This window comes from Gadus chalcogrammus, chromosome 21, assembly GCF_026213295.1.
Source record: "Gadus chalcogrammus isolate NIFS_2021 chromosome 21, NIFS_Gcha_1.0, whole genome shotgun sequence".
Taxonomy (NCBI): Eukaryota; Metazoa; Chordata; class Actinopteri; order Gadiformes; family Gadidae; genus Gadus; species Gadus chalcogrammus.
Window position 1 is genome coordinate 2,037,518 of NC_079432.1, and position 15,000 is coordinate 2,052,517.

The 15,000-nt window shown below is 52.3% G+C and overlaps 1 protein-coding gene across 5 annotated transcripts; it reads left to right on the plus strand.

The window, feature by feature from the left end:
• Positions 1 to 2,223: 2,223 nt before the first annotated feature.
• On the plus strand, positions 2,224 to 7,703 carry rnf144ab (ring finger protein 144ab). Of its 5 annotated transcripts, none has more exons than XM_056581354.1 (8): positions 2,224 to 2,315; positions 2,965 to 3,107; positions 4,111 to 4,215; positions 4,332 to 4,392; positions 4,751 to 4,964; positions 5,669 to 5,791; positions 6,359 to 6,448; positions 6,965 to 7,053. In XM_056581354.1, the coding sequence occupies exons 1-8, from the start codon at positions 2,297 to 2,299 to the stop codon at positions 6,966 to 6,968; spliced, it is 759 nt and encodes a 252-aa protein (XP_056437329.1). In that variant the 5' UTR covers positions 2,224 to 2,296; the 3' UTR covers positions 6,969 to 7,053. The 5 variants fall into 5 exon arrangements, with proteins under 5 accessions (XP_056437329.1, XP_056437324.1, XP_056437327.1 ...); XM_056581349.1 differs by having other exon boundaries at positions 2,227 to 2,315; positions 5,669 to 5,813; positions 6,965 to 7,703; XM_056581351.1 differs by having other exon boundaries at positions 2,248 to 2,492; positions 5,669 to 5,813; positions 6,965 to 7,703.
• Positions 7,704 to 15,000: the final 7,297 nt, after the last annotated feature.

A 15,000-nucleotide genomic window follows, 5' to 3' on the forward strand; every position in this document is an offset into this window, starting at 1 on the left:
CGGTCTGTCTCTCTGTCCTATCTGTCTTCTATTGCCCTTATTAAGTCTAGCGGGGCTTGACAGACAGGAAGTCAGGCAAACAGGAACTCAGTCCCACAGGAAGTGGCGCTGGACCAGGACTAACTCTGGGGGGGGGGGGGGGGGGGGGGTGGTTGTGACATCACGAAAGGTTCGACACTGCATGGCCGTCTCGGTGACCTCTGACCTTCATGTCTATCCATCTGGGGGGGAGGGAGGTCGCCTAGGGCGAGGGGTGATGAATGGCGTCAGTGTTAGCTATAGCATTACACTATTCTAATGGAAAGACCGATCACTACCTCCAGTACTCAGGTCAAGGAGCACGGCGGTTGTTGTGGACTTCTGGTTCTTCGTTCTTCGTTTCGGTCATTTCTTTCCCAGTAGGATCTAACTGTTTTATTTGTACTTCTCTTATTGTTTAATAAGGTCGGATTGGGTTCCTGTTGTTGGTCTGTTGGGGTCAGGTTGTGGGGTCAGGCGGTGGTCAGACGCTGGAAATAGAAATGTGGAGTTTTTAACAGTCTCGTCTTGTCGTCATGTAAACTTAGGACTCTGCTGCTGCGCTGTGGAATAAACCAGCTCGGTGGCGCCACCTCATGGACGCTGAGGTAATCGCAGGGTGTTCCTAAATGTATTACAGTCAACTAAATCCAGTTAGAAAAAGAGCTAACCTCTAGTCACATTATGAGTGACACAGTATTTCTCTGGTTGTCCTTCTAAACACACATATATTTCATATCATAGTCTTTAATGTATAAGAATGACTATTATTTAAAACAACATTCTTGAAAATTATCAATCCATCCATCAATCAATTTGTCCTCTAATGTTACGTGGTTTAGGGAACCTGGGAACCAGACGAGCCTGACAGGTAATTGTATTTATTACAGGGCTCTTCGCAATGCCGTCGTTCACTTGAATGGGCCCTTCACAACGTGTACCATGTACTAATAAAATCGAAGTTTTCTCTTTTCAAATCGCCACCTCAAGCGTTTTATTAGCCGTTTTATTTATTTATTTATTGCAGAAGGAGGGGTGGGCAGCTGAAAGGAGTGAAACAAACGTTGTTTCGGCAAAGGCATCCGAGAGGGCTCAGTGCACGGCTCCTTTAACTTCTTGTGTCCGAGGTTTTTCCTTTTACGTAACATGAACACGTTGATGGTTTTTAGGCACTGTGGTGACTTTTTATCACTAAAAGTCGCCGAGGGATTTGTAAACAGATCTCTCGCTTATGATGCTAAAATGCTAACAATGCTAGAAAACGAGAATATTTCTACATCCGGTACGTCATGCACTGGGGCGTGGCTAGGCCCCCATGGCGTGGCAAATCTCTCCTTGATGGTGCCCTGCGCCATTCATGGACAAGGCAGTTTTCATAGGAACGAATGGGCGGCATTCTTTAATCCGCTGTCCTTTCTTCAATATGTCCATGACCTTTTGCCGTCTTTCGTAACACTCCGCAAATAGTCCGGTAAATTATCAACCCCAGCGTAATAATAATAATATAATGATACATTTCATTTATAGTGCACTTTTCATCCAAAGATCTCAAAGTGCTACAGGTTAAAGCAAAAATAAAAATAAAAAGGGGGTTTAAAAACATCTAAGAGTGTGAGCCAAAGGTTTTTTAAAAAAATAAATATTTTAAGACCTTTTTTAAAGCAATCAGTGGATTGTGGTGCCCTCGAGGTGTCAGGGAGGGCATTCCACAGGTGTGGGGCGCCAGCACTGAAGGCCCTATCTCCCATGGTCCTAAGATTGGTTCTGGGTGTGTGGAGGAGGTTAGAGTGAGTGGAGCGGAGGGAGCGTGTTGTGTTATGTAGGTTGAGAAGTTTTTTGAGGTAGGGGTAGGGGGGGGCATGTCCATGGATACATGGTGAGTGAGGAGGGAAACCTTGTACTCAATCCGGGTGGAAACCGGAAGCCAGTGGAGTGAGTGGAGGATGGGGGTAATGTGCTCATGCTTGGTTGCCAAGCGACGTCAACCGCTTGGCAACACGTAGGCGTAGCCGTATAGTAAGCGGGATAATGTAAAGAACGTTGCCGGTTATTATCGAAAATAAGCCCCTTCAGGCCGAAGCAAGACACCTCCGCTTCTCGTCGGTGTCCGGTTCGCCCTGTCGGGGCTTATTTTCCCGGCCGGCGTTCTATACATTATCCCTTAGATATTGGCTGACGGTTCAGGTTATTTGGGTCTAGTAGTGAGCGGTGTCCACCAGGTGGCGCCACAGCTCCGCCCGCTGGCCCAGAGCTCATTAGTCAAAGCTCTTGCAGCTGAATGACTTCTTTCAACACAGGTGATTCTGTCTCTTCAGCGACGAGCGAAATACTCGTTTTAAAATCCAAAAGAAAAGTTGTGGGGTGGTTTGCTGTTGGGCATAAGGTTAACACTACTCATCGAACCAACTAGAAACACTTCGTATATGTGTGTTCCTGCCAGTGTCGCGCTTGAGGAGCAGCGTCTACGGTGCACGGTGGGTCGGGGTTCATGTTGGACTGTTTGTGTTGAGACTCTACAATCACGTGTTTTAAGAGCCAGACTGTTTGCTCTGAGATGTTTATTTACAGTACTTTAGTAGAATAAACTCGAATTTCCTGCCGTCCGAGCTCCTCTTCGGATGCGGGTCCACTCGTTGTGAAACGATTCATCTACTGAGTCAGATCCTCCGTGACCTGCTGACCACAGAGCCGACCGGGGAGAGAGCGTCACTGTTCTGGTTTATTTCTGCACGGTTTGTCGCCCTTTGTCACGTTAATGACATTTCTTACTGTGTGTTTGTAAGGTTGACCAAACCTTGATTAAAAACATAATCCTGACATCCGTCATTACTCTCGGCATCTCTTCGTTGTGAGTTATAATATATAATCTATAGATTGTGTTTAATGCTGCTGGCTTGAATGGCTCTATTTCTCTCCCTCTTTCGTTTTTCTTTCTTTTTCTCCAAGGTTCTGTCGGTATGTCCACCTGGTACCAGTCCGGCTGTGGGCCCAGTGTGGCTCCGCTGGTTTCCTGTAAACTCTGCCTTGGGGACTTCCCCTCAGATCACATGACCACCGTCAGCCAATGCAGATGCGTCTTCTGCACGCTGGTCAGTAACCGTGGCGACCCCGTGTCCAGACCATAATAACGATGATGCATATTAAATACAGACTTGAAGGTACCATGACCTCCTGGGTGTAGAAGCAGCTCCAGGCTGGACTCCACGGAGCCATGATCACAGCTGATGTTGTTCCTCTGAGCGCTAAACAGGCCTCCATGTTGGATCATGGGTTGGAACGGTTCCTCACTAGAGGTTCTGTTCTCCTCACTAGAGGTTCTGTTCTCCTCACTAGAGGTCCTGTTCTCCTCACTAGAGGTCCTGTTCTCCTCATTAAAGGAGAGGTTCTCTTCTCAGTAGCGGTTCTGTTCTCATTAAAGGAGAGGTTCTCTCCTCAGTAGAGGTTCTGTTCTCCTAATTAAAGGAGAGGTTCTCCTCTCAGTAGAGGCTCCTCCTGTGCTTCCCCAGTGTCTGAGGTTCTCCTCCTGTGCTCCTCCTCAGTGTCTGAGGTTCTCCTCCTGTGCTCCTCAGTGTCTGAGGTTCTCCTCCTGTGCTCCTCAGTGTCTGAGGTTCTCCTCCTGTGCTCCTCCTCAGTGTCTGAGGTTCTCCTCCTGTGCTCCTCCTCAGTGTCTGAGGTTCTCCTCCTGTGCTCCTCCTCAGTGTCTGAGGTTCTCCTCCTCTCCTCCTCCAGTGTCTGAGGTTCTCCTCCTGTGCTCCTCCTCAGTGTCTGAGGTTCTCCTCCTGTGCTCCTCAGTGTCTGAGGTTCTCCTCCTCGCCTCCTCCAGTGAGGTTCTCCTCCTGTGCTCCTCCTCAGTGTCTGAGGTTCTCCTCCTGTGCTCCTCAGTGTCTGAGGTTCTCCTCCTGTGCTCCTCAGTGTCTGAGGTTCTCCTCCTGTGCTCCTCAGTGTCTGAGGTTCTCCCCCTCTGTTCCTCCTCAGTGTCTGAGGTTATCCCCCTGTGTCTGAGGTTCTCCTCCTCCTCTCCTCCTCAGTGTCTGAGGTTCTCCTCCTCCTCTCCTCCTCAGTGTCTGAGGTTCTCCTCCTGTACTCCTCTAGTGTCTGAGGCGCTACGTGTCGCTGCTCCTCTCGGAGGGCCTGGAGGCGGAGGTGAGCTGCCCCGACGCCGCCTGTCCAGAACGGGGCCGGCTGCTGGACACGGAGGTACCGTCTCTCCACCAATCAGAGCGCCGCCTGCCCCCCAGCCTGGGGTCAGAGGTCGTGTGACCCCACGCTGGGACCGAAGGTCAGAGGTTAAAGAGGCTTGTGTTCCGTTTCAGATCGAGGTCGTGGTGGAGCCGGAGAGCATGAGGAGGTACCGGAGGCTGCGCTTCGAGAGGGGTGAGCTAACTCTGCTAGCGCTGTATCATGCTAACTAGCCACCAACAGCAGGCCGCTCTTTGAGGGAGGTGAGCTAACTCTGCTAGCAATGTCATGCTAACTAGCCGCCAACAGGAGGCTGCTCTTCGAGAGAGGTGAGCAAACTATGCTAGCACTGTATCTTGCTAACTAACTTTATTGACGCTTCAATAAACGGATTACTTTAGTTTCTTGTTTTGAATTTCCAGTTTCTGACCGGACCACTAGCGCCGTTGCCATGGCGATGTGTAGCGCCGTTGCCATGGGGATGTGTAGCGCCGTTGCCATTGGGACGTGTAGCCTGGTCGGTGGTTCTGAGGGTCGACTTCCTGTCCCGCAGAGGTGCTGCTGGACCCGGGTCGGACCTGGTGCCCCGCCCCTTCCTGCCAGGCCGTCTGCCGGCTGCAGGGGGCGGAGTCAGCGGCGCCCCAGGCCGTGGGCTGTCCCGGCTGCGGGTTGGAGTTCTGCTCCGCCTGCCGGGCCCAACGGCACCCGGGCAGAACCTGTCCGGACCCCAGCGGAACCGTCGGCCGCTTCCTGCCGGGGGAGCACAGGTGAGAGAACTGGTTCAGGAGGACCTGAGTGTAGTACCGGGGTTCTCCAGAGGGGGGCGCTCTGGACTGCTGAACTCCTGAAACCCTTTTCGGTAAAGGGGTATGGAGTAGTATTGTAGAGGGGGTACACTGGTAGAAAGAGTTAGTCCACTGGTCTGAAGGCTCCGGTGGGCGGACAGTAGCCTGGCTATGGCCAGAAAATGACAGGCGCTTCCCCAGACCAAGCTCAATCTATGATTGAGCTTGGTCTGGGGAAGCGGCCGTCATTTTCTTCAGCACAAGAGGCGTGATCAACGGGCCTAGCTCGACTGACTCTGTACGCGATTGGATGCTTGCCGTCGCTTCCCTGTCGTCATTGTGTTAAACCAGCCAATAGCGCGCCAGGGGGAAAAGCCAGCTTGGTGATTGGCTCCCGCAAAAACATATCGGAAGCAGAAAAGAAATGTATTGCTCTCCTCCAGACCCTTCTGCAGGGCGGACTCCAATCGCCGGCAGAATAGGCGGGGCTACCCAGTCTAGCCGGGCAGTGCAGTGCGTCGGGTCTTAAGCACCCAGCCTAGAGGTTCTGGGTTCGATCCCCAGGGTAGCATGAAGCGTCTCAGGGACTTCATCAGGTCTAGCCCCTGCTGCTCCTGGGGGCTGACGTAGCGTTCACTGAAGGTTGTGTTGGGTCTTCCTGCTGTGGGGGCGGGGTCTCGCTGCAGCTCGCTGATGGAGGGGGGCGTGGACGACCCGGTGAAGCCCTGCCCCCGCTGCCAGGTGTTCATCCAGAGGGACCAGGGCTGCGCTCAGATGACCTGCAGGAACTGCAAACACTGCTTCTGCTGGTACTGCCTGGACTCCCTGGACGTGAGGACCTCCTTCCTCCTCTCCTGGCTCTCCTCCTCGCTGCTCCTCCACCTCTTCCTCCTTCTGCCTCTCCTCCTCTCTGCTCCTCCTCCTCTTCCTCCTTCTGCCTCTCTGCTCCTCCTCCTCTTCCTCCTTCTGCCTCTCCTCCTCTCTGCTCCTTCTCCTCTTCCTCCTTCTGCCTCTCCTCCTCTCTGTTCCTCCTCCTCTTCCTCCTTCTGCCTCTCCTCCTCCTCCTCTTCCTCCTTCTGCCTCTCCTCCTCTCTACTCCTTCTCCTCTTCCTCCTTCTGCCTCTCCTCCTCTCTGCTCCTCCTCCTCCTCCTCCCCTCTGCTCCTGTCTGTAGTTTTTTGCATTTAAATCCTCAGTCCCTCAATTGAACTTCAATTTAAAGCTTTATTGCAATTTGAGAATCAAACGGGTGACCAAATGTGTTGCCTTGTTGTGAACCCTCTGGCCACAGATGTTTAGGAACTCTTGTAGCTGCTCTATTCCATTATAATTCTCTCTCTCGTTCTTTCTATCTATCTTTCTTCCCCCCCCCCCCAGGAGGACGTCCTGCTCATCCACTACGATAAGGGTCCCTGCAGGAACAAGCTGGGCCACTCCAGAGCCTCAGTCATCTGGCACCGCACGCAGGTACGCCTCTCACGTTACGCTCCTGCCCTGTGGTCTCTGCTGCCCCCTGCTGGGGACGAAACCGCAACTACAGTTGGAACCAATTACGGGGACCAGGTGATGGAAGCCCTGTGTTTTTACCAGGGCCGAGTTCACAGAGCTTTGCTGGTGGGATGAATACACATGCTATACATGAACCTCCTAAGATGGCGCAATTTTATTGGGTCACTATCTCGGGATATTGGGCAATATCCCATGAGGTCTCAAACTCAGGATATTGTTTTCATCTCTTCATCGCATCACGCTAATAACAACAAATAAACCTCTGATAAAAACAAATGAATCCCGGCAATTTTTGTTATTTTGTTTATTTTTGGAGTGTTCACGTGTAGTATATACTAAAACAATTATTCACCTCAGGCTCCATGAATAGGGAGGAATAGCCCCCGAGGCCGAAGGTCGAGGGGGCTATTCCCCACTATTCACTTAAATATACATGTACTTTATTAATGTGTGTGACCTGTGACCTGTGTGCAGGTAGTCGGTACGTTTGCTGGCTTCGGGTTCATCTTGTTGGCCGCCTCCCCCTTCCTGCTGCTGGCCGCGCCCCTCTTCTTCTGCTGCCCGTGGAACCGCAGCAGGCGGGCCGACGACCCGCTGCCCACCTAGCAACGGTAACCCACGGTAACGCCAGCATCCCGGCCCCGCGCTATCCCCTGGGGACATCTCTGCTGCCCAAGGGTCGAAAGTCGCGGTGTGTCCGGGTTCCGGGGGTCAGGTGTGTTCTGTTGGACAGAAACCGTCCAGATGTCTCCCTGCTGTTTATTATGGTCTGGTCGTCCATCACTTGAGGCAGAACAATGCGCTGCAGTACTGAGTCTGAGCAGAGGGGGGCGCTTTTCCCGCAGCTTCATTTTCCACTCCTATCAACTCTAAACTAATCCGACGTCTCCATGGCGACTTGTCTCCTAGCAACGGGATGAGACCCCGCCCCCAGGGACGTCCCCAGCATCTGCTCTGTTGCCGTTTGAAACCAAACCACGAGTGTTGTGTTTTGAAATGGTAAAGTGTTGAACTCTGCTGCCACGGTGACTTTAATTGTTTTATTTATTGTTTTATTTTGTACTAAACTTTTAATGAGAAACGGATGAAGCAGAAAGTGTCTCTTGGATGCGCTGCATGTTCGTTTCAAGAATTTTTAAATGATTGAGAGTGATCCAATGTGCACTTTATTTGTATATTCCTGTATTATATGTTGTCATTAAATTATTTTTGATCTGAAATATCGTGTTGCATGAGTTACAGTTTCCAGGAGTCCATTAATAACATCACACATGGGCGTGGACACCCAGGATGGAAGCCAGTGGCCAGCTGAGCTGTCCATCACACGTCAGGGTGGACACGCCCATGAGTGATGTCACAGAGGGGCTCGATTGGCTCAGTGTGGCTCAAGAGGTAGCGCGGGTTGGCCGGTAACCGGGAGGTTGCTGGTTCGATCCCTGGCTCCTCCTAGCTGAGTGTGGAGGTGTCCCTGAGCGAGACGCCTCACCCTGACTGCTCCTGACCAGCTGGCTGTCGCCCTGCGTGGCTGACTCCGCCGTCGGCGTGTGAATGTGTGCATGAACGGGTGAATGTGAGGCGATATTGTTAAGCGCTTTGAGTGTTCAGTTAGCACAGCGCTGTATAAATGTAGTCCGTTAACGGGGGCCTTTAAAGACATGTTGGGGTCCGTCCGGGGATCAGAAAACACTTCTCGAGTTGTTGTTGTAGTGCTGCCTTACTCGCGGTCTCTCTGCAGTTAGCAGTTCTTTTGTAACTAGTTCTAGTTATCGAGAAGCTCAGTTCATAATTCATCAGTGTTCATGTCACCAGCAGCCTCCCCCTCGTTGCCTTGGTGACCTTGCCGTGTTTCATCAGTTAGTCTCCAGCGGGTTAACTAGGCGGCGGGTTAGTTAGCGCCGCTGCCGTTGGCGCCATAATGTCAGGGTGAGGCAGCAGACCGGTGTGACCGTCCTCTGACCAGGAGACAGAGGCCACGGGCCAACATCTGGTGTGAGCTCTGGACTCGCACACGTGTGTGTGTGTGTGTGCATCTGGCAGCGCTACACACGCACGCATGGCCTGGCAGGCGTCGCGGAGGCGCTGGGGGCCGGGTGCAGCTGTCGCTCCGCGCTCTAACCTCCCTTCATCTTTCATCCTCTCCTCCAACCATCTGCCCACCGGGTCGCTCCTCTAAAGGTATTGTAACACGGAGATACAAGGACTCGAGTACCGTGGTGCTGTACCGTCTACCGCCGCCGCCAGAGGGCGACATAACTCCGCCATGTTCGTGTGCGGTAGCTACTAGGTAGGCGAACGACTCTTGAGTTTATCCTGCAAATGTTATGAATTCGCCCGCAGATCCGCGGCGGCAATGTGTCTCTTTAACGACTTCAGCCTTATTTTCCGCCGCATAGATTCGTCGTTTCATGTTGCCGAGGCCAATCTGGTCCAGCGAACGACAGCAGGTAGCCCCGTCCACCGGGGACCGGCCCGCGTTCCCCCGGGCACCGGGACAACTGGCCCGGCTCCCGGCAGCGAGGGAGGTGCAGCCCAGCAGCTTGACTGTTATGCCCTCCGACAGCCACATGTGCGGGACGGAGGGAGGAGGTGGGCAGACAAACCGTTTTATCTCGACTACAGAGGCCGCCGGTGCATTTAGTATTCTGCCAGTCTGGCGGACGGGGGCCGTCGGGGGACAAAAGGCTCCACGCCGCTCTGCAGCATTCAGGGTTTTGTTGGAATTAAAGAATTGGTTAGGATCACAGTCTATGGTGGGAATGCATTACAGCACATCATGGGAAAAGGGCTTAAAATGGTCCTCATCTTTGTGAACTCCTGAAACCCTTTGAGGTTATTTGCTCTTATTAAAAACGGAAGAAAGGAATTTGATTTAGTTTTTTATGAGGTCCTTAAAAAGCATTTTTCCGCATGGAAAGGTTTCGACGTAAAGACCGAGTTAAATACATTAGACTTATTGACCTTCAATGCAATCGCATGTTTTGAGGTTTTCAAAGAGAAGTTGTAATTAAATGATCTTAATTGAATCAGGTTTAGTTCCAGATACAACATCATGATGTGACGGAGATGCGCACTCTATTTACCAACTACATGTTGTACTGTTCAAATAACCATTAGACCATTAAAACATGCTCTTAGACTGCATGTATTTATTATATTGAAATGATTAAAATACAAAACATGCAATACAACAGGACGGGAAGTTCAAATGGAAACCCAAGCTGGGCCTAGAGGCTGAAGACCTCCGGGACTCAGGGAGCGGTTCCCGTAGGGTTCTGCCCTCTGAAGGAACCCAGCGCGGGGGGTGGGGGGGGTGTGGGGGTGCGGGGGTGTGGGGGTGCGGGGGAATTCTCAAAACAAAAGTATTTTCTTCAAGTATAATTATTTACAATTTCAAACACGAATTATATTAACTACTGGACAGAGCGCTTGGACCAGGCGGTCCGGACCGGAACCTCTAATGGTTCCACCGGAGGTCCAGAGTGGGACCAGGGGAGGCCGGAGTGGTACGAGTCCCGGTGTGTCTGGTGGGGGCCCTGGTCGGGGGCAGGCTGGGTGAGGGGCTGGCTGGTGGGGGGCCCCTGGCTTCCCCCTTGGCCCGGGGGCGCGAGGCAGGTGTGGCTCCTGCTGTCAGAGAGCAGGCTGCCCCCCCCCCCCCCCCCCGGACCTGGCGTGACTTGGCTCTGTCCCTCACCCCTACCTCCCCCCCTATCTCCCCCCTACCTCCCTCACTCCCCTCTTACATCCCTACATCCCATATTTATCTCCGTCTGTCTCTCAAACTTTGTCCTCCTCTGCCTCTCTCTCTCTCTCGCTCTCTCTGTGTCTCTGCCAGCCAGATGGTGGCATGGTAACGGTGCTCCTCCATCCCATAATGATCTGTGCCATCCAGATGGAGGCAGCAGCCTCAGCGCTCTCCTGCTGCACCGCGGGGCCCGGAGCTCAGCGCCCCCCGGTGGCCCCCCGGCTCCCTGCAGCAGGGCGATGGCGTCAGTCAAACCCCAGAACCTCTGCCCCCATTAGAGCCAGAGGAGGGCTGCCCCCCCCCCCCCCCCCCCCCCAGAGGCCCAGCCGGGGGCCTCCAGGCTGACACTATGGTAGAGGGGCACGTTGACAGGTCGGTTCATAGCCCAGGACCCTCAGGGTACCAGACCCTCCCCGTGACCCCTCAGGGGGAGAACCTCACTGGAGGGGAACCTGAAGGAGTAGGAGAAGTTAGGAGAAGGTAGGAGGTTAGTCTAACTAGTCCTATAGGTCAGGCTTAGTGTACGGTAGGAGCTTAGTCTAACTAGTCCTACATGTCAGGCTTAGTGATATGGTAGGAGGTAAGCCTAACTAGTCCTATAGGTCAGGCTTAGTGTTACGGTAGGAGGTTAGTCTAACTAGTCCTATAGGTCGGGCTTAGGGTTACGGTAGGAGGTTGGTCTAACTAGTCCTATAGGTCGGGCTATAGCGTTAAGGGAGGTTAGTCTAACTAGTCCTATAGGTCAGGCTTAGCGTTACGGTAGGAGGTTAGTCTAACTAGTCCTATAGGTCAGGCTTAGCGTTACGGTAGGAGGTTAGTCTAACTAGTCCTATAGGTCGGGCTTAGGGTTACGGTAGGAGGTTGGTCTAACTAGTCCTATAGGTCGGGCTATAGCGTTAAGGGAGGTTAGTCTAACTAGTCCTATAGGTCAGGCTTAGCGTTACGGTAGGAGGTTAGTCTAACTAGTCCTATAGGTCAGGCTTAGCGTTACGGTAGGAGGTTAGTCTAACTAGTCCTATAGGTCAGGCTTAGCGTTACGGTAGGAGGTTAGTCTAACTAGTCCTATAGGTCGGGCTATAGCGTTAAGGGAGGTTAGTCTAACTAGTCCTATAGGTCAGGCTTAGCGTTACGGTAGGAGGTTAGTCTAACTAGTCCTATAGGTCGGGCTATAGCGTTAAGGGAGGTTAGTCTAACTAGTCCTATAGGTCGGGCTTAGGGTTACGGTAGGAGGTTGGTCTAACTAGTCCTATAGGTCAGGCTTAGCGTTACGGTAGGAGGTTAGTCTAACTAGTCCTATAGGTCAGGCTTAGGGTTACGGTAGGAGGTTGGTCTAACTAGTCCTATAGGTCGGGCTATAGCGTTAAGGGAGGTTAGTCTAACTAGTCCTACAGGTCAGGCTTAGCGTTACGGTAGGAGGTTAGTCTAACTAGTCCTATAGGTCAGGCTTAGCGTTACGGTAGGAGGTTAGTCTAACTGTAGCAGGTCCGGCCGGCCCAGGAGTGGTTAATATTTGAAGGCTCGTGATTGGCCCGTCTGGTGGTTAATATTTGAAGGCTCGTGATTGGCCCGTCTGGTGGTTAATATTTGAAGGCTCGTGATTGGCCCGTCTGGTGGTTAATATTTGAAGGCTCGTGATTGGCCCGTCTGGTGGTTAATATTTGATGGCTCGTGATTGGCCCGTCTGGTGGTTAATATTTGAAGGCTCGTGATTGGCCCATCTGGTGGTTAATATTTGAAGGCTCGTGATTGGCCCGTCTGGTGGTTAATATTTGAAGGCTCGTGATTGGCCCGTCTGGTGGTTAATATTTGAAGGCTCGTGATTGGCCCGTCTGGTGGTTAATATTTGAAGGCTCGTGATTGGCCCGTCTGGTGGTTAATATTTGAAGGCTCGTGATTGGCCCGTCTGGTGAGCTGCAGCGACCCAAGCTGCTCACCGCCTCAGATGAATAAATGAAACCAACCAGTAAGGACAATGTTACCCAGTATAACCCAGTATAGCCCAGTACAGCCCAGTACAGCCCAGTACAGCCCAGTACAGCCCAGTATAACCCAGTACAGCCCAGTACAGCCCAGTATAACCCAGTATAACCCAGTACAGCCCAGTATAACCCAGTATAACCCAGTACAGCCCAGTATAACCCAGTATAACCCAGTATAACCCAGTATAACCCAGTACAGCCCAGTACAGCCCAGTACAGCCCAGTATAACCCAGTTCTACGGGCGTGAGGACGGCTGTGAGGGGCTGTGGGTCGATCCGTTCACGGGTCGGTTCCTGTGGGTTCCGGTTGGGGCTGCGCGGAGGTCTCCATGCCCAGACACCTGCACCCTGCTGGGGTCCGACAGATGGACCCCCGGGGGGCTCACACTGCCTGTACACACTACTGCCACTACACACACTGCCTGTACACACTACTGCTACTACACACACTGCGTGTACACACACTGCCGCCACTACACACACTGCGTGTACACACACTACTGCCGCTACACACACTGGCTGTACACACTACTGCCACTACACACACTGCCCGTACACACACTGCCGCCACTACACACACTGCCCGTACACACACTGCCGCCACTACACACACTGCGTGTACACGCACTACTGCTACTACACACACTGCGTGTACACACTACTGCCACTACACACACTGCCCGTACACACACTGCCGCCACTACACACACTGCGTGTACACACACTACTGCCACTACACACACTGCCTGTACACACTACTGCTGCTACACACACTGCGTGTACACACACTACTGCCACTACACACACTGCCTGTACACACTACTGCTACTACACACACTGCGTGTACACACACTACTGCCACTACACACACGGCGTGTACACACACTACTGCCGCTACACACTACTGCCGCTACACACACTGCGTGTACACACACTACTGCCACTACACACACTGCCTGTACACACTACTGCTACTACACACACTGCGTGTACACACACTACTGCCACTACACACACGGCGTGTACACACACTACTGCCGCTACACACTACTGCCGCTACACACACTGGCTGTACACACACTACTGCCACTACACACACTGCCCGTACACACACTGCCGCCACTACACACACTGCGTGTACACACACTACTGCCACTACACACACTGCGTGTACACACACTACTGCCACTACACACACTGCGTGTACACACACTACTGCTACTACACACACTGCGTGTACACACACTATTGCCGCTACACACACTGTACACACCAGTGGCGGCTGGTGGTTTTTAAAGTGAGGGAGGAAGGACTGCGTGCTTGGTTGCCATTGTCCTGCTTGCACTGTTCGTGGCGCATGGTGGCATAAGACTGTGAGACTCGAGTTGTTTCAGGGTGTTTTGGTGAACTACAAAATAGAAGGGCGGGATCATTATGTGAACTGATACAAATCCACCAGTGGCAGCATTGGTCTTTGGAAGCTGGTGGGCAGCATGTCTTGGACTACAAGGGCAGAAGGAAAGGATGCAAAGCCGATTAGTCAAGTCAGGCCTACTCTTGATTTGTAAAAGAAAATAAATAAATCTGGGCCTGTCATTTGGCCTATTTTTGTCCTCGATGACTGAAGCTATTGGTTGTATTTGGCCATGTTTATTTTCAGCTACAATTGTTTCAAGATAAATGAAGACCAAAAGTGATGCCATTTAAAATGCATCATGCTCTGACTCATTCACTCGCATCCTTTCCACAATATCAAACAGAACGGTCAGAGTAACAAACAATTAAAAGAACAAGAACATTATTTCACAGCTATTTACATGGGCTGTAAGCCTAGCATTGTTTGAGGCAAATGTGGATGTTAATAGATGTTTCAGAATGTTGCTCATGTTAAGGCAAGTTTGAGGGACTACATTTACAGATCAAGTCAATCCTCCTCACAGGCTCCTCAGCTCGGCCGCGGGCAGTCCTTATGGAAAGCCAAGAGTGCCGAAATCCGGCCCTAGATTGGCACGGTAAGAGGGCTAAGCCGGCGGTTTAGCCCTTTTACCGCGCCAATCTAGGGCCGGATTGTGGCACTCGTGGCTTTCCATATCTGCTGCACGGGCTCCGCAGCCCGGCCGCGGGCTACGGAAACGCCAATATAAGCGAACAGAGCCGCACTGTACCGCGACGAACAGTAGTGCACGGCTCGGACCCCCTGACAAACGGTTATCTTGGTTTCCTTTTTTCCCTAAAGTGTTATCTTGTCCTAAAGTTTCATCTCTATGACTACTAGCTGGTTGAGCAGCTAGTTAGCTTGGCTGCTTCTTGGTGGTGCACACACATTTTGTTAGCTGAGTGGTGGTTTGTTAGCTGTTGGTTAGCAAGGTAGCTGATGGTTGGTGAGCCAGTTAGCTGGGTCGGGTTGCTCCACAGGGAGAGACAGACAGATGCAGGTCTCTCTCCCCAGAGGGTTCGACGGGTCAGGATCTAGCACAGACAGCTGGTCTCTCTCTCTCTCGCTCTCTCTCGCTCTCTCTCCCCCCCCTGTGATGGATGTGTGTTTAGAGGTTGTGATGTCTCCACTGAGCAGTGGCGAATCGCTGCTCTCTGGACCGCGGTTCTGAACAGAACCTCCTTGCTCGTTGCTCCGCCTCCTGGAGGAGCAGAGGGGAGGCTACAGGCACCACGGCTCTGGCGGGACGTCCTCCTCCAACTAGTCCACCTCCTCCCTCCTCCAACTCTACCGCCTCCTCCTCCTCCGGATGTCATCCACTGAGACATCATGAGGTCATCCACTGAGACATGAC

Coding starts and splice junctions, on each gene's coding strand:
- rnf144ab (XM_056581349.1), top strand. Junction 4,965..5,668: donor TTCCTGCCGGGGGAGCACAG/GTGAGAGAACTG, acceptor GTCTCGCTGCAG/CTCGCTGATGGAGGGGGGCG. Junction 5,814..6,358: donor ACTGCCTGGACTCCCTGGAC/GTGAGGACCTCC, acceptor CCCCCCCCCCAG/GAGGACGTCCTGCTCATCCA.